General features: G+C 34.9%; 1 protein-coding gene and 1 long non-coding RNA gene across 18 annotated transcripts in view; one reads left to right on the forward strand and one right to left on the reverse strand.

Moving 5' to 3' along the window:
• LOC105475388 (uncharacterized) overlaps window positions 1–1112 on the reverse strand; it is a 79247-nt gene extending 78135 nt beyond the window's left edge. For 3 of the 10 annotated variants that reach the window (XR_011622083.1, XR_003016546.2, XR_003016547.2), the window contains exon 1: window positions 836–972. This is a non-coding gene — a long non-coding RNA (uncharacterized lncRNA). Of the gene's footprint in view, window positions 1–586; window positions 672–804; window positions 973–1004 lie in introns of those variants that run through there. The other 7 variants (XR_011622089.1, XR_011622084.1, XR_011622086.1 and 4 more) reach the window with 6 other exon arrangements.
• The window catches only part of LOC105475387 (CD36 molecule (CD36 blood group)), a 79475-nt gene extending 61760 nt beyond the window's left edge, over window positions 1–17715 (forward strand). For 7 of the 8 annotated variants that reach the window (XM_011730592.2, XM_011730594.3, XM_011730595.3 and 4 more), the window contains 10 exons: window positions 1615–1794; window positions 3017–3108; window positions 5015–5061; window positions 8413–8482; window positions 9429–9616; window positions 10354–10472; window positions 11519–11592; window positions 12131–12185; window positions 12797–12961; window positions 14992–17715. In XM_011730592.2, coding sequence (XP_011728894.2) covers window positions 1615–1794; window positions 3017–3108; window positions 5015–5061; window positions 8413–8482; window positions 9429–9616; window positions 10354–10472; window positions 11519–11592; window positions 12131–12185; window positions 12797–12961 — 990 coding nt within the window. In that variant the 3' untranslated portion in view covers window positions 14992–17715. The remainder of the gene's footprint in view (window positions 1–1614; window positions 1795–3016; window positions 3109–5014; window positions 5062–8412; window positions 8483–9428; window positions 9617–10353; window positions 10473–11518; window positions 11593–12130; window positions 12186–12796; window positions 12962–14991) is intronic. The other variant, XM_071094744.1, reaches the window with a different exon arrangement.
• Window positions 17716–22495: the final 4780 nt, after the last annotated feature.

The following is a 22495-nucleotide window of genomic DNA, read 5'->3' on the forward strand; positions in this document are numbered from 1 at the left end:
CTCGTGATCCGCCCGTCTCAGCCTCCCAAAGTGCTGGGATTACAGGCTTGAGCCACCGCGCCCCGCCTAATTTCAATTTTATAATAGATTACAGGAAGATGCTTAGGAAACAAGTACAACATTTGTTTCAGTATGTCTTTAAATGATAGACTTTTAAGTATGTGAGCAATTGTATAATAAAAGGTTTCCAAACGCTGCCTGTGAGAAATCAGGCAAATTTTACCATAAGCAATAAACCATTTCAAGCTTTCCAGACAGTCTCCATAGCTGTACCAGCCTGGCAATAACCTTTAACCAAACAAAGCCAAAACAAACAAACAAAAGCACTTTGCAATTTGTTGCTGCAAAATGGGGAGAGAAAAGAGTATATAAACTTGATTGGAATCACAACTGTCAATATAATTTAAGGGAAAATAAAGTCGATAAGGTTGACGGTGTCTATTGTTTGGAAAGTCGAATTCTGCTGTTTGCTTGGAGCTCTAGACACCACACCACTGAACAAACATAAAACTCCGCCGAGTCTCGCTATCCGCCAACAGAGGGTGCCGTCCAAACTCACGGCAAATAAACGGCATTTGGTGCTCACCATCCGCAACACGAGGGCGTTTACGTGGATGAAGTACAATTTTTCAGCAAGCTCAGCAAAAACCCTTAAGGGGCAAAAATGAACTCTGCATTTTAAGAAAAATAGAAAATGAAAACACAAAATCCTAAAAAGTATATGAAGGCTCTGCATCAGCACACTGGCATCAAACCGCACATCCACAGCACATCCTAATTCTATGGAAAACAATCCTTGCTTACCGGAGGTGCATGTCAAAGTTCAATAGCTTACCAATATCTTCTTGAGAGTAGGCCAAAAGGAAACAGAAAACCCACATTAAAAAAAGAAGCTTCTTTGCCTAAACATTTTCCTGAAGCTGAAAATTGAAATGGAGAGGACGTCAGTTGTCCTCGTCATAGTCTTCTTCGTCCTCCCCAACCTGGGACACCGGGGTCTTTACCCTGGAGATGCTGTACGGAGACATGTTGGAGCTTGTGGTCAGCATTTCACCCGCACCATTGGTCAGGTCACTGGCAGAGAGCCTCGTGCCATTAGACGTGGAACCTGCCATTGTGATGAACATGCCTGCAACAATTGCCTGCACCATTTCTGTCACATATGGCTCCAGAGCCTTTCGGACCAGACCTCTGGCTTTTTGTTTGTTTGTTTGTTTGTTTAAGTTCTGGGATACATGTGCTGAACATGCAGGTTTGTTACATAGGTATACGTGTGCCATGGTGGTTTGTTGCACCTATCAACCCGTCATCTAGGTTTTAAGCCTTGTATACATTAATGCATTAGGTATTTGAGAAGACCAGTTTAAGTGTATCATTAAATAAATAGATCTTAACTTGGAATATCTTCTTCTTGTGGCTGGCACTGAGGCAAAGAAATGCAATCATCTAGGAATCAGACAAATTATACTTTGAGTTTTGGTAGGATTTGGCAGTAATTTTAAAGATAAGCTTCAAAAAGTCTTGTATTAAGCTCAGTATTAGTATTTAATCCATTTATTTGTTAAAATCTAATATTGTATTCCTGTCTTAAACAGTGACTTTTTTTTCTTGTAGGCTGCATCCCATATCTATCCAAATCCATTTGTTCAAGTGGTACTCAATTCGCTTATTAACAAGTCAAAATCTTCTATGTTCCAAGTCAGAACTTTGAGAGAACTGTTATGGGGCTATACGGATCCATTTTTGAGTTTGGTTCCATACCCTGTTTCTACTAGAGTTGGTATGTTTTATCCTGTAAGTACCAAATATGAATGGCAATATTATTACATTTTAATTGAATTAATTCAATGGCATTGGCAAGGCATAATTTTATAATTTAGCTCATTAGTCTTATTGCTGATCTGGAGATATATATCCTAACTTTTTAAAAAGTCCCCTTCCCATTGTAGCTTCAGCTTTCCTAGTTGGGAAATTCATCTGAATTTAACAATTAAATTTAAACCTGAAGATCAGATTTAATCAGGTTTCTACTCATTTATAAATATACAATTTGTTTTAAATTAGCTGGTAAGCTAGTCTGTAAATATTTGAGTGCTGTTTTTGGCTTTTATTTCCCTTTTCACATAATCAAGTTTAATACCATATTTTTATTTGTTTTAAATATACTCCTCACTCCTCCTTTTCTAGACCTCTTACACATTTAATTTTTACTTAAAAGTTAGCCTAATGTTCACATCTCAATACTGATAAGCTAATAGACTTCATTTCAATGGGGTCTGTAAATAAGAATTTTTAGTAGTCCACAATGTCATGAGATGGCAGCTTGAAGATTAAGGAAAATGTGAACTTGGTGGTATACTTCATTACAGCTTAATGTTTTGAATTACAAATAGGATAAGCTAACTATTGAATTGGAAGTTTGACTATGACTTCATTTGGCACTATATGTGAATATTATGTTCTCTAGTTCATTGTTTTACTTTTAGATGCTGTTAGGATGACAAGGTTATATATCAATTAGATAAGAATGTAGAAAGCCATAACGAATCAAATTCGTTCTCATTTTAACTCAATACTCATAGCTCTTTCTTTGGCTAATGCTTTAAATTGTGGATGCCTAATTTTTATCATTTTAGTAACCACTTATTAATGGTCATAACATTTAGAATACCCCTATAAATCATTGTTCTTATAGGTTTGTTCAATGTCCCTCACCTCAACATAGTAAGAATAGTGATCAAAATGCCCTCATTGGCTTAATGATGACAAAGAGTGCTAGAGTTCACATCCTGTCAGCTTCTGATATGTAGCTTCTTTGTCTCAGCATCTAGCACTTATTTCTAGGCACCTTTCACAATTTTTTTAAGGCCAATATTTTAAAAAAATGTATTGCAGATGTATTTCAAGTTATATGAGTAACCAGTGATTGAGAAATGTGAAAGTAAGTTATATATTGTATAACTTTGAAAAAATGATTTGTTCTAGAAGCAAATTTTTCCCATACATATATTTTCAGTACAACAATACTGCGGATGGAGTTTATAAAGTTTTCAATGGAAAAGACAGCATAAGTAAAGTTGCCATAATCGACACCTATAAAGGTAAAAGGTAGGTATTCGGGTAAAATGTGCATGTGTGTTACTAGGGTACTCTTAAACAGGAATGGTATTCATTTAACGTCTCGTAAGACACAGACACCAAACTATAGAACAGACCTGGTTATAATTCAGCTCTGGAAACTCCTGTTCTGCTAGGTATTAACCCTTTAGTTGTGGCAACTGGTGCGTTCACACCAGTGCATAGCTGCTGACTATCAGCTCCACTTTAGGGTTTGGTTCACCTTTCTGCATAGGTTATGTTACATAAATCCCCAAAGGGACTATTTTTTCATCTCTGCTACATATCCAGCATAATAATACAATTATTCTTACAATTAGATACCATAAATGAAAAGATTAAAAAAAAAAAACTGATTGTCTAGTAGATGGAAACTTTTTTTTTACTTTTTAAATTGAGCAGATCAAATTCTATATTCCAGTGCCATGACCTAAATGTGTCTATAAAGATGGAAGCATGGAAGCTTAATGAATCCAGGAAAGTGCTTTCATGACCTTCCCCCTGCAAACAGTCTTTATCAATGCAAAAATGGAATGAATATTTCAGGTGCAGTTCTACAATGTACATACAAAATGTGAAAATGAAGACTATGCCACTTTTAAAGTGGTAAAATAAAAAATCAGCTTCCTAAGCCATTATTTCCTTATTTTTCCCTAGTTTTGGCCTATTCATCTAAAGAACTTATAATTTATCATAAATGTAAACTAGGAAAAACCCTAATATCAGGGGAACGAACAAGCTTTCTTCTCCATAAAGTTAACAATTGTGTTTTAGACCAGTTTTTTTTCTGAAAAAGAATGAAGTGATCAAAACCAAAAGACACAAAATGTTTTTATGAATCTAAAGTAACCCCTACCTCAAACTGAGTCTATCTAATAATTGCATTTAACAGCTAAAATATTATTAGTGGATTACTTTTTCTTCTAAAGAGTCCACAGTTACATATTTTTAAAGAAAAGTCAGTAGATGGAAAAAAGCACTTCTAAATATTCATTTAAGAGGAAATCACAGCAATTTTTTATATTGAGACATAACGAACATTTCACTAATATTACAGAGATGTGGAGGGGAGTTGCAAAGAGCTCCTAATTAGAGTAAGAATTTCACATCACTTTAAGATTATAAGGTTGATTTAACTCATGGCAAGACTGAACATGATTAACCACTTATTTTGTTTAAAAAGTATGCAATGGCTTGTCTTGACATGTCACTGTTAGGAGTAGAAAAAAAGTTTTTCCATCACCAAAAAGGTGAGGATGCAGGGGAACTATTACTATTGTTTTTATCACTTTCAGATATGTATAGCTTATTTAAACAACAAAGTATAAATTAATAAACTCTTTCCTACTTTAATGTTAGTCCATGTGAGAATTAAAGAGGGGAAGGGGCAGGAATATAAATCAATCATCTACATATTTTAAATGTTTGCTGATCCAAACATCAACTTCTTTCTTTCCTCTTCCCCGCTTCTCTCTTCTGCCTGCCTTATACTGAGTTTACTTCAGTTACCCATTTAACACTTTCCATCTATTCATTCTGAACACTTACGCTACTGAGGGAGTAATTCATGTATCCCATTGGGAAAAAAAATTCTCCCCTAAGTAGAGATTTAAGTTTCTGATAAATGTTTTTAATTTTTTCCCTATTCCAAGACGTTTCTAATTAACACCTGGCAGTTTTTATTTTATGATCTGGCCACCTAATGGCATCAGGTACATTGCAATAAGATAAAAGGTTCAAACAAAACATGAACAGAATTAAATATTTCTTAAACTTAGTATTGTCACATTTAAATGCATCATATTAACAGAAGTATTGAATTATAATAGAAAAAGTAATGTAAGAAAGGTATTCTTTAAATGAGAATGTTTATTCATTGTCTTTTTCTATTCTTAAGGAATCTCTCCTATTGGGAAAGTTATTGTGACATGATTAATGGTACAGGTAAGAATATTTGTTTTGTGGTCATCACAGTGAATCCACCTCCCTTTCCCACAAATCCACCATTATACTGACAGTGTTCTGAAAGTTGAGGGTGTGTGTTTACTTGCCTTTATATCCCCACAACATAATTCAGAGTCCCTATTTGTATATTAGCTTAGTAAATGTGTGTTCAATGTAATGGGATTTGTGAAGATTAATCATAAAAAATTAGCCCTTACTGCATGACTCAGAGAAATGTTTGCTTTGAAAAAACTTAACTGTCATCCTGGCAACAGAAGTAAGTGGTAAAAAAACAACAAAAAACACTTTACTTTTCAAATCTTTTATAAATAGTATACAGATAAGTTAGAATTGAAAGAATAAAAAAAAGTTAATTACAAAAGAGAAAACATATCTAAGCAAGGCTTATAGCTGAGATAGAATAAAGTTGCAAGACAGAAACATCCATTTTTGGGTAAGGTGGTCAGAATAAGAGAGAAAACAAAAACAAGGTCAGATGTCTTCTTAACTATGAAAAATATATGTAAAAAATGAGCATTCCAAATTAGAATTGGGAAAAAGAGCTATAAACTTAGATTTAGGGTATGGTTAGATCAGGCTTATTCTCCTTCAGGATAAGCAAAGTACAGATATGCCTATTAGTTTAAGAATTAAGATTTTTAAAACGCAATGGGAGGCTGGTCATGGTGGCTCACGCCTATAATCCCAGCACTTTGAGAGACGAAGGTAGGTGGATTGCTTGTGCCCAGGAGGTTGGGACCAGCCTGGGCAACATGGCAAAAATCCCATCTTTACAAAAAAATACAAATATTAGCTGCGCATGGTGGTGCATGCCTATAGTTCCAGCTACTTCGGAAGCTGAGGCAGGAGGATCACTTGATTCCAGGAGGTGGAGGCTGCAATGAACTATAATTGTGCTTCTGCACTCTAACCTGGGCAACAGTATGAGACCCTGTCTCAAAAAAAAAAAAAAAAAAAAAAAGGAAAAAGTCGTGGGAATCAAATATCATGAATCAATATCAGAGGCAAGCTTTCAACTACTAGGAAACAAAAGCACGAAGTTCACAAAATTAGGGAATATCCCATAAAGACAGTTAAGTAAAAATGAAGCACAGAGAATGTTTTCTTTGCCAAAGGTATGATTATTGACTTCCTATGCATATTTATTTCTATCATTGCCTGGTAGGAAAAAAAAAAAACAGCAAAAACACTGTTGAATTTGCTTTGCAGGAGTTTTGTTTTGTTTTGTTTTGTTTTCTGAGATAGAATCTGGCTCTGTCACCAGGCTGGAGTGCAGTGGCGCGATCTCGGCTCACTGAAACCTCTACCTCCTAGGTTCAAGTGATTCTCCTGTCTCAGCCTCCCAAGTAGCTGGGACTACAAGCGCCTGCCACCACGCCCAACTAATTTTTGTTATTTTCAGTAGAGACAGGGTTTCACCATGTTGGCCAGGATGGTCTTGATCTCTTGACCTTGTGATCCATCCCCCTCGGCCTCCCAAAGTGCTGAGATTACAGGCTAGAGCCACCGTGACCAGCCAAGGTTTTGCAGGGTTTTAAGCCATAAGAGTGGGTAAAGAAGTTATTTTCTAAGTAAAGCATTTCTGGAAATAAATTTTCAAGTCCTCAATACTACCAATGCTAGTAGTTGTATAAGCAGAATACTTAGTCCTTAGATGCAGAGATAAATATACTGTGTTACTCCTAGTGAAGGATTCTTTATGGGTTTAAGGGGTGAAATCTTTAAAAAGAGGATTCATTGACAATAATATAAATGCATGAGCATCAGGCATGATGTTAAAAATATCTAGGGTGAAAATAGACCTGAAACAAACTAGGAAAAGAGGGAATTTGGACAGAGCAGGGGATGATCCCTGTGAGAGAGATTCTTGCTTATGGCACTAGGGAAAAGAAAGTAATAAAACAGTAAGGTTCTAATGTGTTTTCATCATAATTTAGAAGTGCATCCTCTTTACCTTCTTCAGTAAGTTTGAAAAGACTTAAAATGGAAGTATTGGTATACATTTAGAATGTTTATTTTGGGCGGTGGGGGGAAGCTCTGCACATAATCTTCAATGATATTTTAGATAATGATCTTAAAAGTTTTTCAATGTATTTTTCTTTAATTATTAAGGAAATGGGAAAGCAGGTGTTGGCAATGCCCATATGGGGGCTTATATTTCACTTGTCACAAGAGTGTAAAGTAATGAAAATAAGGTCACAAGGTTGACACACTTGCCAGAGAAAGAACCTGCAATGCATAATTGAAGATGAGACTTACCATTTAAAATTTATTCAATGACGACTCATATTAGTGATATTCATGTGAGAAGTACATGGAAGAGTTAACTAATTATTTCTTCATATATCCAATGTTTGCCATGGATCATAGTTGTAGCAAAAAGTAAATTCAATAAATGACTTTTTTTATATACTTTCAAAGCATTTGAAGTTCTGTTTAGTGAGAGAACTTTAGTAAGTATTTTTAGAAGTATTCATCAGCCATAGGGCCAATGAAACACAAAATCACTACAAATAAGAAATGTGGACATAGCAGGAGTTCCAAATGAACTTCCCTGGAAGAAAAGTGCCACTCTGCTGGTGGGGTGGGGCATTTCAAAAAACAAACACAATGTTAGCCTTGACATTTCATTTTATGTTTAAGTTTCTTTTATTTTGTACCATTAAATATGTATAGTATGTAGATTTGTTGTTGACTATAGCAGCCCCTAGCCATATGTAACTGTTAAGGACTCAAAATACAGCTAGTATGATTTGAAATGTGCTGTAAATATAAAATGCACCGTGGATTTTCAGATTTTAAGAATTTAAAATATTTTATAATGGTTACATGTTAAAATATTTTGAATATTAATAAGTTAAATAAAATAGCATTCGGTTTGGTTTTGTTTGAGACAAAGTTGTCCACTTGTTGCCCAGGCTGGAGTGCAATGGCACAATCTTGGCTCACTGTAACCTCCGCCTCTTGGGTGCAAGCAATTATCCTGCCTCAGCCTCCCAAGTAGCTGGGATTACAAGTGCCCACTACCACACCCGGCTAATTTTGTGTATTTTTAGTAGAGATGGGGTTTTACCATGTTGGCCAGGCTGGTCTCGAACTCCTGACCTCAGGTGATCCACCCGCCTTGGCCTTCCAAACTGCTGGGCTTACAGGCTTGAGTCACCGTGCCTGGCCGGTTATTTCTTTTTACCTTTTAAAAATGTTGCTGCTAGATAAATAACTTAGGTAGTTTGCATTATATTTCTACTGACTACACTGGAGGAGAGATTTCTAGGTTTTTTTCTAGAACACATATTACATCTAATCATTTGCCACTCGATTTTTAAACAGATGCAGCCTCGTTTCCACCTTTTGTTGAGAAGAGCCAGGTATTGCAGTTCTTTTCTTCCGACATTTGCAGGTAAGAGAAAAACTGAAGTATGTCTGAGTCAGACCCCAGGTGACAAAATGCAGACCAAGAAACTTTATTATTTTTCTCAAATAATGATTAAACACAGCATAGAAAATTCATAATGTTTATTAACTCTGCAAAATATTCTTCTATATCCTCCAATTTTTAATAGCGTAAATCATTTTTTTGCTATTTCTAAGCAAGAACCATTTTGCCTCTTTGAAACTAAACTAGTAGTCTAATAACAATGAAGTCCAGAAGAGTAAGTCCAGTCTTTCTAAAGACATACAGAGAAGATGATGCAGATGTAACAGAACTGTGTTCATGTGCTCTGCTCAAATTTGTGGGGCCCAGTAGATAACCCACGAACACTGGAGCCTTTACCACTACCCTCGAGCCCAAGCTCTGTCCCTAAAGACTGTATGATGGTGGGTAAGCATTTAACATCTCGGATTTTTTTTCTTATCTGTAAAATTTAAGACAGCAGTATTTCTTCATATAGGTGTATCTGGGGATTAGAAAAAAAATGTGTATTTAACCCTATGGTTCTATACAAGTAGACACTTGGTAAATGATGGAAATGTACCAGGTATATATCCAGCATGTATATGCACACACTCCAGTGAGTGGTCTTTCTCTCCAGGACTAATTAAGCTGTGAAAGAAACTTTATTTCATTTAAACTGATCACAAATAAAGTATTTGAAAGAAGTGCTATAAATATTTACTAACTTTGGTATAAATAAACATGGTACTTCACAAACAAGAATAGTTCATACTTGGGTATTGAGTTCTAGTATGTGTTAAAATTTCCCAATCACTTTTTTTCCTAAGAATGAAACAAGAATTTAAGAGAGTGTATGATGTTTGTAAGGTAAAGCAAGAATAAGAAAAAATGAATCTCCAGAATGTAAGTTCAGGTTCCTGGAATGCAGCTCTTTTTTCTCTGTATTTAGGTCAATCTATGCTGTATTTGAATCCGACATTAATCTGAAAGGAATTCCTGTGTATAGATTTGTTCTTCCATCCAAGGCCTTTGCCTCTCCAGTTCAAAACCCAGACAACCATTGTTTCTGCACAGAAAAAATTATCTCAAAAAATTGTACATCATATGGTGTGCTAGACATCAGCAAATGCAAAGAAGGTGAGTAAATATCCTCAGCAGCACAGTCCATATCATAATTTGTGATATTCTTTAAAATGAGACCTTTACCACAAAATCCCTTTGCAAGCAAAATTTAAAATTAAAGTAAGAAAGTAATTAGGGCAGAATGGTGGCAGAAAATTTTAGTGCTGATTTTGTATTTTGGGAAGGTCCCAAATATGTGTTTCAGTGTTACAAAATTTAGTTAAAACCACACTAGCATTTCTTTGTGGCTGCTTTTAGATTTAGGGTGAAATGAAAATAATTCCGAGAACACTTTGCGCATCCTGTTATCCATCTGTCATTGTTCTAACTTTTTTCACTAGAAAATGGTACAGGTAAATGTATTTTCAGTATGTATCTAAAGCTAGAGTTAAACATAAAATTTGGAGGCTAGCTTATACTGTACATATTTATCATACTAACATGGGTGTGGAGGAAGAAAAAAAAAACTACTGTTAAATAAATTCTTAGTCCCTAGACATATTACTGCCTGAAAGCTGAACATATATAGTTGAAACTTTGGGTTCATCAACAAAACTTTATATATTGAAAATTAATACTGAAGGGGTTTACAGTAGAAATCAACTGATATAATTCTTCCCCACCCATGTTAAAAACCAAATATGTATTTTTTTTTAATTTAAGAAGTTTTAGTTTTGTGGAAATATTTTTTGAGTTATATATGAAATGAAGGAAGCTGTTAATTCCAATTGACTCTTAAAACTTGTCTTCAGGGAAACCTGTGTACATTTCACTTCCTCATTTTCTATATGCAAGTCCTGACGTTTCAGAAACTATTGATGGATTAAACCCAAATGAAGAAGAACATAGGACATACTTGGATATTGAACCTGTAAGAAAACACATTATTGATCTGATTTGGTTGCTATTTTAAACAATACAATTGAAATAAAAATAATCTTGGAGATAACACTAATCATAGTTATTGAATCACATTCTTTTAAGTTACTGAAACTTACGTCGATTTTTTCCTATTGTTGTTTATGAAGTGATTCTAATTGGCTTAAAATATTTATATAAAATTATGCTTATGAGGAGTTATTGTATATTATGTAAAATTCAAAGAGTGAGTGTATGTGAATTTGACTATACTTATTGTTAAAATTTATAAAATTGTTATAGCACAACAGTTTTAATCTTTATTTTTGTATTTTCCTTTTCAAAAAGTAAATGAAATTCTAGAATTTTACTAGTCATGTTTTAGTTTAAACAATGACACAAGTAGTATTATAACTAATGATACATGGATTCTAACAGCATATATATTTGACCAGGAATTATCTGAGATCTTTTTTTTTTTTTTTTTTTTTTTTTTTTTTTGAGACGGAGTCTCGCTGTGTCGCCCAGGCTGGAGTGCAGTGGCGCGATCTCGGGTCACTGCAAGCTCCGCCTCCCGGGTTCACGCCATTCTCCCGCCTCAGCCTCCGAGTAGATGGGACTACAGGCGCCCGCCACCACGCCCGGCTAGTTTTTTGTATTTTTAGTAGAGACGGGGTTTCACCATGTTAGCCAGGATGGTCTCGATCTCCTGACCTCGTGATCCACCCGCCTCGGCCTCCCAAAGTGCTGGGATTACAGGCTTGAGCCACCGCGCCCGGCCTATCTGAGATCTTATATTTTGTTGTTGATTTCTTTAAACCATTTCAAGTAAATCACAAATCTAACTAAAACCTTGACATTCGATTGGGCAAATAAATTGTGTATCTATATGGATGCGTGTGTCTATAAATATAACTATATAGAGAGTTTTAAAAGTTTCAAGTAGTCCTGTTTAACCTTAAGTTACTACCTTCTCTTCTGCTATAAGAAAAATAAGTTTTGAATAGTATAAAAGAATGTTTTAAAAAGTTGGTAATTATTTAGTTGTTCTCTTTTTAGATAACTGGATTCACTTTACAATTTGCAAAACGGCTGCAGGTCAACCTATTGGTCAAGCCATCAAACAAAATTCAGTGAGTCTCTTGAAAATGGTTATTTTGATAAAATCTGTAGTATCTTCTTGTAAGAACATGAGTAAATCTATGTAAGTGGAAAGAACATCCAATATCAATTATCTTTTGCTTAACGTCACCAAACAATCATTATTAAATGCTTATGACAAATTTCACCTATAGCTTAGTACCATATCTTGTGTTTATTGAAATGGTACTTGCACAGATTTTGGAATAGTTTTATTTGAGCGTTTGATAGCATCTCTCATTTTGTTAGCTGCCCAAAAATTTCTATGACAATAATTGTTGGAATTCATATTTTAGTTCCCCGAGAATTTATTGAAAGGGAAAATCCACACTTGGGAAAAAAAAATCAATGTGATTAGAAGACACATAAGAGCAAAGGAAGTAAAAAACAACTATATTAAAATGTGCATGAGTCATTACAGGAACAAGACCAAATTTGCAACAGCAACTAATTTCTGAACATTTATTTTAAAGTTTGTTATGTATAAATATTAGTTTATATGTTCATAATTATTTTCAATGTATATTACAGAGTATTAAAGCGTCTGAAGAGGAACTATATTGTGCCTATTCTTTGGCTTAATGAGGTTTGTATTTTCAGCTGTTAGTTATTAAAACAATAAACAAGCTCTTGATGTTTCAAAAGAATGTATAGTATTTAAAGCTATATGTATTTCCATTTCCCATATGGACGAGTAGACATTTATTAAACCTATTTGAGATAACCTAATTGCACAAAAATATCAAGTTTGCGTTAGTTTTCAGGTTTTAGAAAACATTTCCTATAAGATTTTCTTCAAAAATTCATCTATTAAACATGTTTTCTTGTTGTAACATTTGTCTTAAGATAGTCTATCCTATTGCCTGACAAGGGATTTTTAGTATAAATCCATGCATTGATTAGCTATAAAGTAGGAAAAGCATTGAATAAGTCTTTGGAGCAAGTGGAACTGGTGACCCTTTGTCACAGGGAAACACCCATTGGGAAAGCATTCTGAGATCATTCTGAAGAGGGCTACACCCTATCTGGCACTTAATTGCCTTTCTTGACTTGCAAAATTCCATTGACTTGTCTTGTAGACACTGATGACTAACACCAATAGAGGTGTTAGAAAAAAGGGTGATAGGCAATTGAAGGGTTTGAATATTTTGTTTTACTAATATACCCAAATAATGTTGATTATTAACTTGATTACAGACTGGGACCATTGGTGATGAGAAGGCAAAGATGTTCAGAAGTCAAGTAACTGGAAAAATAAACCTCCTTGGCCTGATAGAAATGATCTTACTCAGTGTTGGTGTGGTGATGTTTGTTGCTTTTATGATTTCGTATTGTGCATGCAGATCAAAAACAATAAAATAAGTAAGTACATACCAAAAAATATTGCTTCAATAATATTAGCTTATATATTGTTTTCATTTTATCAAAGAGAAGTTATATATTAGGCCATATATATTTCTAGACATGTCTAGCCAATAATCATTTTTAAATATAAGTAAATAAACTTATAAATATTATCAAGCAGATCACTAAAGTATACCTTTAATTCTGGGAGAAATGAGATAAAAGATGTATTTGTGACCATTGTAACAGCACAAATATAGCACTTGTGCAAAACTTGTCCAAAATTGACTGGTTCATTTCTCAATTATATAGCTAGTTATATATTAAATTATCTGATATTTAAAAATAATTGACTAGGAAATGGTTTCATAAGAACAGGATTGCTGCATGTAGACATGCTGGCCATGCATTTTCCAAATCTAGAAAAGTCCTGAACGAAAATTTGAATATAATAGTATCAGGAAATAGGGGAAAATGGTCTTTGACATAGTAAAACCAAGTACTCAGAGTTTAGAGGAAAAAAGAGATGTGTACAAGAGTTCTGGCAGAATTGTAGAGAGACTTTAGGCCTCTGTGCTTCAGATATTATTGTCCATGCACTCTTATACATAAAATGGAAAACCTTTTTTTATTTATCGCAGGTAGCATTTGTGTCGCCTGTGGGGGAGAATTTTTTACTTTCTCTCTATTTTTCTTCACCTCAAGGCAATGTAAATAAAAGCAGTATATGTGCTATAATAACTTATTTAGTTGTTTACTATTTGCCAGTACATGCTAAAGATTCTATGTCTCATCTAATCCCTAATACAATTTCATGATTTTCCAATAGCCTGGATTCATCAGCATCCATTCTATCTTCTAGAGGTTTTCCATGAAATTATAAATTTGAATTGTCTATTACCAAAGCATAAATCAGTTAAAGTGGAATCTGGGGACCCGTAATTTCCTTTTGTGAGATTGAGAGCTTGTGTTTGAGAAGGCAACCTAATATTTGGTTCTAATCACTTCTACTACTATTTAGTCACCAAAAAGACAATAATTCTGCCTCCAAACTATTTGGACAGAATGTCTTCAAAATACTAGCCTAAAATATTCACATTATAAAACATTAAATATTACCTTCAATACCTGTCATTAGCCTACTGACAAATTATGACTAAACAAAGGTATTTGTATGACTATGTAATAGAAGAGATCATCCACTGAAAAGTAAAACAAAATAACAAAAAAACTTGTCCTAATGGGAAAGCATACTTAATAAAAGGAAATGCAGAAGTCATAAACATGTTTTGTAAGTATTCAGAATTAAAATTATGTGATACATTTTTATGATTGCTTAATGATTCTTGGATGTCAGATTCCTTGGGTCTATTTATAGCTAAATTATAATGAAAAATTCAAGGCTTGCTGGAGCAACTTTGTCAATGAATATATTAGTTTTGCTTATATATTTGATTTTTATAAGGAAAAATTACTGCCTTTTTTTTACAAGCAGAGAATAAACTGTTGATTACTTGATTTACTAGATTTAGAAGAATCACAAAAGATGTAGATTTTCTTAAGCAAAGTTCAGCTTTTAATATCATAAGAATTATATCTTTGGGCAGATTTGTGAACAATAGGAACAAGTAAGAAGATGGGTATGCAAGAAGGAGCAAAGTGTAAGATGGTGGAGCTAATGTGTGGTTTCACTCAGGGGGTAACAAGGAAAATAACCCAATGGTCCTTTTGAAAGTAGTACATACACCTTTACATGGAAGTTGGTCTGAAGGGTGTGGAAATGCTGGTCCAAGGCAGATGTACTCTAGCTACCATTCCTTGTCTGGTGTGTGCTGGTCTTGAGGGTTGAGAAGCACCCTTTTTATGTGCCTTTCTGGAATAGGAATGTGTTTTGCCTTATTGGTGAAGCCCATTAGATAACTTCTCTCTGCAGCTAGAGAAATTGAACTGATTAATAAACAGTATGATATCTCAGATATAAAATTTAAGTATTATTCATTGTAATATTCCACTGCTTTCTGATTAGTAATATTTCCTCCACTTTACAGGCAGCAAATGATTCTTCACATTTATGCACTAGCTACGTCATGACCCTGGGTAATACCGACCTACAGGATGAAAATTGGATATGCTTTACTTTTACAAAGCACATCTTATCTTTTAGTTGACGAAATGGTGGCACTATTTCTTTTTTTGTATTAAGCAACTGCACATTTCAAAAGGATTATTGAGATGTTATGAAAATCTCTACCTTGCACAAAAATCTCCAGCAGCTTTTAAAATTCATCATTTCCACAACTGAATTGATTTCCATTTCTACAGACCTGGCTCAAGCACAAACCAGTTTCTTTGTGTTGTTCTGATTCAACAATTGGTTTCTGGGTGGCCAATTCAGAAGAGTGGACATTCTCAACAAATCCTAGGCCGTGCATTCCTGTCATCCTCTTCCAGGGGAAAACACCATCATCCTTCAATTGCAACAGTCTCCAGGACCATCAGCATATTGCATTTCATGCACACCAAATATTTTTAAAGACATTTATAAATAATTCGCTTATGACTCACATTTCTCTATGAATTCCTTCATACAGCAAGTATAACTCTTTTCTTTAAGGGCTTATGTATTTTGTCACTGATCATGCAAATGGACAACATTTTAGCACACTTTATTCATATTTTAAGGACTTTTATTCTCTGTTCTGCAACTCTTCTGGAAATAGAGTAAATTTTGCTGTTTTTTGTACTCAGTTGCAACTCATGCTTGGCATCTTCAGAATGCTTTTCTGGCATTAAGAGATGTAAATGATAAAGGAATTATTGTATGAAATATTACAAAGAGTAGAATATGCATTGTTATTCATTGTAATATTTTTTGCATCATAATCGCCTCATAAAGACTGGTTTCAACCATTAAAAAATGTTCTTCCTTAAATTCCTGTGCGTTTTCTAGTTCCTGTTGTATCATAAAATGTTTGTTTATCCTCATTTTCTGTCCGAAGTATATTTTATCTGAATCAACATTTCTTTATAAATCCATAGTTCTTGCTGAAATATACTTTCTAAATTTTGACCACTCTAGGCTAATTTTTTAAGTTAATTGAAGAACAAAAAAGACATTTGGTTTCATCCTTTACAGCAGTAGGACAATTGTAAAGGTTTTTGCTTTTTCATAAGGAGACACATTAATAGGTAACCCTGCTTTCTTTAGCAGGGATTCACTTATTTCTGAGAGTGTTAGTCCTCCTAAAAAGAAAGGGAAGACAAACCAAATTCTATCTTGTGTTTTACCCACAGAAGGATACAGGACAAAGGAGTAGTAACTGGCCTATTTGGATACTAAAATTGAAAATAACTTAGCCTCCTTATGAGAGCTGCCAGGGTAAATGCTGAGCATTCCTTTGGAAAAGCCACAAACCAAGATTCTACCTGTTTGGAAAGATCTTTTGAATCTCTGAAGGCGCTTAAAGCATAGTTAGTGCCTCTCCTTTTAACTGGGAGGATAAAAGTATCTGTCCAAGATATTAATATGTAAGAAAGATAACATTGTAGACATGTTATTCTGATAATACAAGTTTTATTTGAATTAGAATATTAGGATATTTGTGGACATGTCCACCTAATATAAAGTTTTTTTTTTTTTAATCATCAAGACATGTAGGGCTGAGTTATGTAATGTAGAAACTTCTAAAGATAATTGGATGAGAATATACATATTGACCTGTATATTATGACTAATCATTACTCAGATCTTAATACAGGGATGATCTAATAGCATTTAGATATCAGAAAATGTTTTGACCTATATGTCTTTAATATTGTTTGAATACATGTATAATCTTTATCATTCCTCATTGTTTCATTGCTCAAATTCTGTAAAAGGAATACAAGAGGGAAGAATTCATACACAAAGACAACGAGATTAAAAATATGCAGTAGGAAAAACAATTACTTAAAGAAGGGGAGGTTTTTTTACATGAAATCTGGGGTTTGGAAATGTGTGGGTGCACACGCATGTGCACTGTGGTGGGAGTGGGGCAATTTGGGGAATATGTTACATGTGTGACTTTGTTTTGCCCTGGTGAAGTGAATGTTGTTCAGAAAGGGTAAATGTTTGGACACTTGCAATTGCTCATGGATGACTTTATATGTTTTAGTCTTAGAAAAATTGTACCCTTTGGTAGAAGCACATTTTCTTTCCAAAGTTGGTTATTAACCACAGAATTATAGCAGTTACTCATAACAGGTTTGAAAATCAATAGCATCTGCAAATGGATTAACAGATTAGAGAATCAACAGCATCGGAAAATAGGTTAATGCATATTGCTTCTAACAAGTGCATGAAGAAATAGAAGAAGCTATGTAGCTTTCGGTCCTGACAGAAAGGGGTGAAGGTGGGTATCATTTCAAGAAAAAAATATAGCTATGCACACAATGGTTATCTCTGAAAATATTTGTGTTAAGATGTATACATGGCCAGGCATGGTGGCTCACGCCTGTAATCCCAGCACTTTGGGAGGCTGAGGCAGGTGGATCATGAGGTCAGGAGATCAAGACCATCCCGGCCAACATGGTGAAACCTCGTCTGTACTAAAAATACAAAAATTAGCGGGGTGTGGTGGCCCATGCCTGTAGTCCCAGCTGCTCAGGAGACTGAGACAGGAGAACGCTTGAGCCTGGGAAGCCGAGGTTGCAGTGAACCAAGATCACACCACTGCACTCCAGCCTGGTGACAGAGCGAGATTCCATCTCAAAAAAAAAAAAAAAAAAGTAAACACGTACAAATCTCTTAACCTGTTATCAATGTCTGAGCTACATAATTATCTTTCTAGTTGGAGTTTGTTTTAGGTGTGTACCAACCGACATTTCAGTTTTTCTGTTTGAGGTGTGTACCAACTGACATTTCAGTTTTTCTGTTTGAAGTCCAATGTATTAGTGACTCTTTGGCTGCTCTCTTCACCTGCCTCTTGTGGCCTGTCTACAATTCTAAATGGATTTTGAACTCAATGTTGTCCCTTCTGGTTTCCTGCATATACCAACAGCATTACCTATGACTGATTTTTCCTGAGCTATTTTCACTGAGCTGAGCTAATGAACTAAAACTGAGTTATGTTTTATATTTGTATCAAATACATAAAAGGGACACTCTGCTTTTTCCTTTTGTGGTTCAAAGGTAAGCTGCATTTTAAAATATTTCTGAAAATAAATACTTTTGTTATTAGAAAAAGGATTTTGCTTTATATTTTTATTTTTGAATGTAGTTGATTTCCATATTGTTTGATATTGTTACTGTAGTTTTATATGAGCTATTATCCTTTCATGACTTTTTTACATATCACTCCTGTTTCCTTTTTCCAACTGTTCCCAGATGCTAGTAGTATAATCTACACATTGCAAAACTTTTCATTCTACATACTCATGAATGGAGCTGTGACATAGCTAGGATTAATATAAATATTTTAAAATTTTGCTTTAATTACATGAATCTTAGACGAACAGCCTCAACATCACCTGGGAATCTGTGAAAAATGCAGAATCTCTGGTCCTACCTGAGAACCACTGAATCAGAATCCACAGTTTAACAGGAATCTTTAAGAGATTCACAGATACACGAACTTTTGGAAAAGCCCTGATTTAAGTCACTGAAGTTTGACTAGCTGTAAGAGTTGTATTTGACCTGTTGCTGGTGTTAGTTTGATGTATTAACAGAAGGACATAAGCATACTGAGATGAGGGGGAGGCTCATCAGACCTGAAAATGTTGCTATAAATATCCCACTAAGTTTTACAATTTGCCCTGTTGAGCTTGTAAATGACATTTTCAAACAGTAATAAAGCTAATCTATATGGCAGAGTAGAGGGTGAAGTGGTATTAAACTTTATACTCCTTTGATTTGCTGGAATGTGTTACTTGATCTACTTGACAGTATTAATGACAAATATATTTGCTACATGTAAAGTAAGGGATAGGTTAGGAGCAGATAAGGGATACTAAAATTGGAGACAGGTCCTAGACTTTATTTGAGATAAAAAATTATTCATCTGAATAAAGAGATTCTTCAGGATTGAGTAGCTTTCTGTTTTATAAGTGTATACTGAATAATAGCACTGGAGTTTTACTACGAGCACAAAACTGAGTTAGATTGCTAGATGGCCTGCTTGCCGCATGTCTGCAGTGGAGTAGGGAGCAGAAGCAAGGCAGGAGATAAAGAAGAAAATTCAAAGAAGAGTATTTACAGTGGAGAAAGTCTATACTGTTATATAGAAGTGAATGAGGAAGGCTGGGCACAGTGTCTCATGCATGTAATCCCAGCATGCTGGGATTGAGGACAGGAGTTTGTGACCAGCCTGGGCAACATAGCAAGACCCTGTCTCTACAAAAAAAAAAAAAAAAATTAAATTAGCTGCATGTGATGGCATATATCTGTAGTCACAGCTATTTGGGAGGCTGAGGCAGGAGGATCCCTTGAGCCCAGGAGTTTCAGGTTGCTGTGAGCTACGATCACACTGCTGCATTCCAGCCTGGGCAACAGAGTGAAACCCTATCTCTAAAACAAAGAGTGAATGAGGCCAGCAGAAGAGAGCTGAGCTTGGGACTGACTACCTAGGCTTAAAGTGCCACTTTGGCAGGTGTTCCTCTGCCCTAATCCTGTCTTCATTCTACACAGTTGAGGACTAGGACATTTGTGGAAAGAGGAACCTACATAACAGAGAAGGCTCTGAAATAAGTGGTAGGTAATTTCACATACTCTGCCACATTAACATTAAATAATTCAGTTATTGGAGACTTCTATGGAATCATCTTAGAATGGCAATACACATGAAAAGGGTTTATATATCTTTGGATATAGACTAGGGAACAGAACCAATTTGAATATCAATGTAGGTTAATGTTACAATGTCCTCATAGATATCTGAAAAATTATTTTTAAATGCTGTGATGAGTTTGTGAAACTATATCCATACTGGTTAATTTAGGAATGTTTCTTTCTCCACTTTCATTGCCTTTCCATCTTAGCCCTGCAGCCAGCATATTCACAGTTTGTTTAGTAGAAGTACAAGTCAGCCACAGGCATCAGCAGAGTAATCAAATGGACAGTAGGGTTACTTGGACTCTGAAATTTCTCTGGCAGATAATATATTGCTAGAAAGTATTGCTTTGCTATTTCTGTTTTCCATATTATTTAAGGACATTTGGCTTTGCTAATAAAGGAAACAAATGACAAGCATAGATGAAACTAAGTTTAAGGAAGTAGAGTAACATGTCAGATATCAAGGAAAGCATTTATTGAACAGAGGAAGAGATGGAATTATCAAATATACATAAGCCACTAAATGTGCATAACATACTACATTTATATGGGTCAAAGAGGTATCCCACTTGTCCCCCTGCTGGCAACATGAAGAAAACAAATGCCGACACATCTGTTCAGCAGGCCTCTGGTTCTCTACAGCTGTGACCAGGTATACTTTCCCTTGTGTCTCTCCAATATAGCAAGAATTAATTTTGACACCAGACCCCTTCTGTATTTTGGACTCCCATGCTTATACTCCAAATCTGGTTTTAGTATCCTCGCCATTAAAAGAGAAAGTTGATGAAACAGAGAGACAGAATATATTAATATTACGTACTTCAGGATTCATATGTAGTGGGACTTCCACCCTCCTTGGTACTCTGTCCTAAACTTGTAAATCTGTTTTCTCTTTGCCCTAGCTTCTCACTGTGTATTTGAAGTTGATCAATAAATTGTGATATTTAATAATCTTGAGTTGTTCTACTATTTTTTTGTTCCTTTAGGACAGAGCTCTCGGATAGTGCCTGGTAGTGTACTTAGAGGGAGGCTACCATTCCCTCTAAGTAATTTACCATGCAACAGCTATGTTTTTCATGTTGGGTTTAAATTTAAAAAGTTTGCTTATAATTCAGCATTCAAAATATGAAGTACAGCAGGCTTGCTAACTAAATAATGAATTATAAATATCATATGCAGTCTAAGGCCTGAATGGCAAATACATTTCTTTTACCAATCATTTGATAATTGCTTGAAATCATTTAGTTGAAAAAGTCTTGAATTGGTTAAGAAAGATGCATAGACAGGTCTAAGATCTGTGTGGACAAAAGGCCAAAAGAGTTAGCAAGGTCTATCTTGGGAAATGTAATAGAGAAAGTCCTGTAGTCCTTAAGAGAAGAGAAGGTCTCTAAAGGTAATTATAATTGGGTGAGTTGATGTGTGGGTTTAATCATTGATACCATCAAATTAGTTAAACTTTTGTAGTCAACTATTATAATTCATTGCCACACTGTAGAACTATCTACTAACAAAAAGTTCAGTATGTATTAATAGTAGGGTTCACTTCTAAACATTAAAACTACATTTGACTCAGCTTAATATACACATTGAATAAAATATTTATCTGACAAAAATGTAAGCAAGAAAACAGTTATCGGCAAATTTTCTGTAAAGGACCAAATAGAAAATATTTTAGGCTGTATAGGCCATACAGGCTCTGTGACAACTACTTGGCACTGTCATTGTAGCACAAATATAGCCACAGACAATATATAACAAATGGTCATGGCTGTGTTCCAAGATAGACTCTCTCTCTCTCTCTCTCTCTCTCTCTCTCTCTATATATATATATATATATATATATATATGCACTGGATTTGGCACACAAGCCACAGTTTGTTGGTTCCTAGACCAGAAGGTGCTGGAACTTTGTAGATTTTGACACAATGGATAAATATTTGAGTGACTTGGTTAGTCTGAAAGTTTCCTATTGTGTTAGCCTATCATAGCTATATAAAGGATATACCATTCAGAATTGGGGGCTACTAAAAAATAGATATTCTTTAGTTGATTGAATTTCCTTGCCATGCCAGGAATGGAACTCTTCACTTTTGGGGATTAGAAGCCCAGGTTACCATCTAAATGAGGATATTCTGCTTAATATTATCTCAGTGATTAAGAACTGTTTAAGTCATGAAGTCCTTGCCCATGCCTATGTCCTGAATGGAACTGCCTAGGTTTTCTTCTAGGATTTTTATGGTTTTAGATCTAACATTTAAGTCCTTAATCCACGTTGAATTAATTTTTTTATAAGGTATAAGGAAAGGATCCAGTTTCAGCTTTCTACATATCGCTAGCCAGTTTTCCCAGCACAATTTATTAAATAGGGAATCCTTTCCCCATTTCTTGTTTTTGCCAGATTTGTCAAAGATCAGATGGTTGTAGATGTGTGGTATTAATTCTGAGGGCTCTGTTCTGTTCCATTGGTCTAATCTCTGTTTTGGTACCAGCACCATGCTGCTTTGTTACTGTAGCCTTGTAGTATAGTTTGAAGTCAGGTGGCGTAATGCCTCCAGCTTTGTTGTTTTGGTTTAGGATTATCTTGGCAACATAGGCTCTTTTTTGGTTGATGAACTTTAAAGTAGTTTTTTTCCAATTCTGTGAAGAAAGTCATTGGTATCTTGATGGGGATGGCATTGAATCTATAAATTACCTTGGGCAGTATGGCCATTTTCATGATATTGATTCTTCCTATCCATAAGCAT

Source organism: Macaca nemestrina, chromosome 4 (assembly GCF_043159975.1).
Source record: "Macaca nemestrina isolate mMacNem1 chromosome 4, mMacNem.hap1, whole genome shotgun sequence".
Classification (NCBI taxonomy): domain Eukaryota; kingdom Metazoa; phylum Chordata; class Mammalia; order Primates; family Cercopithecidae; genus Macaca; species Macaca nemestrina.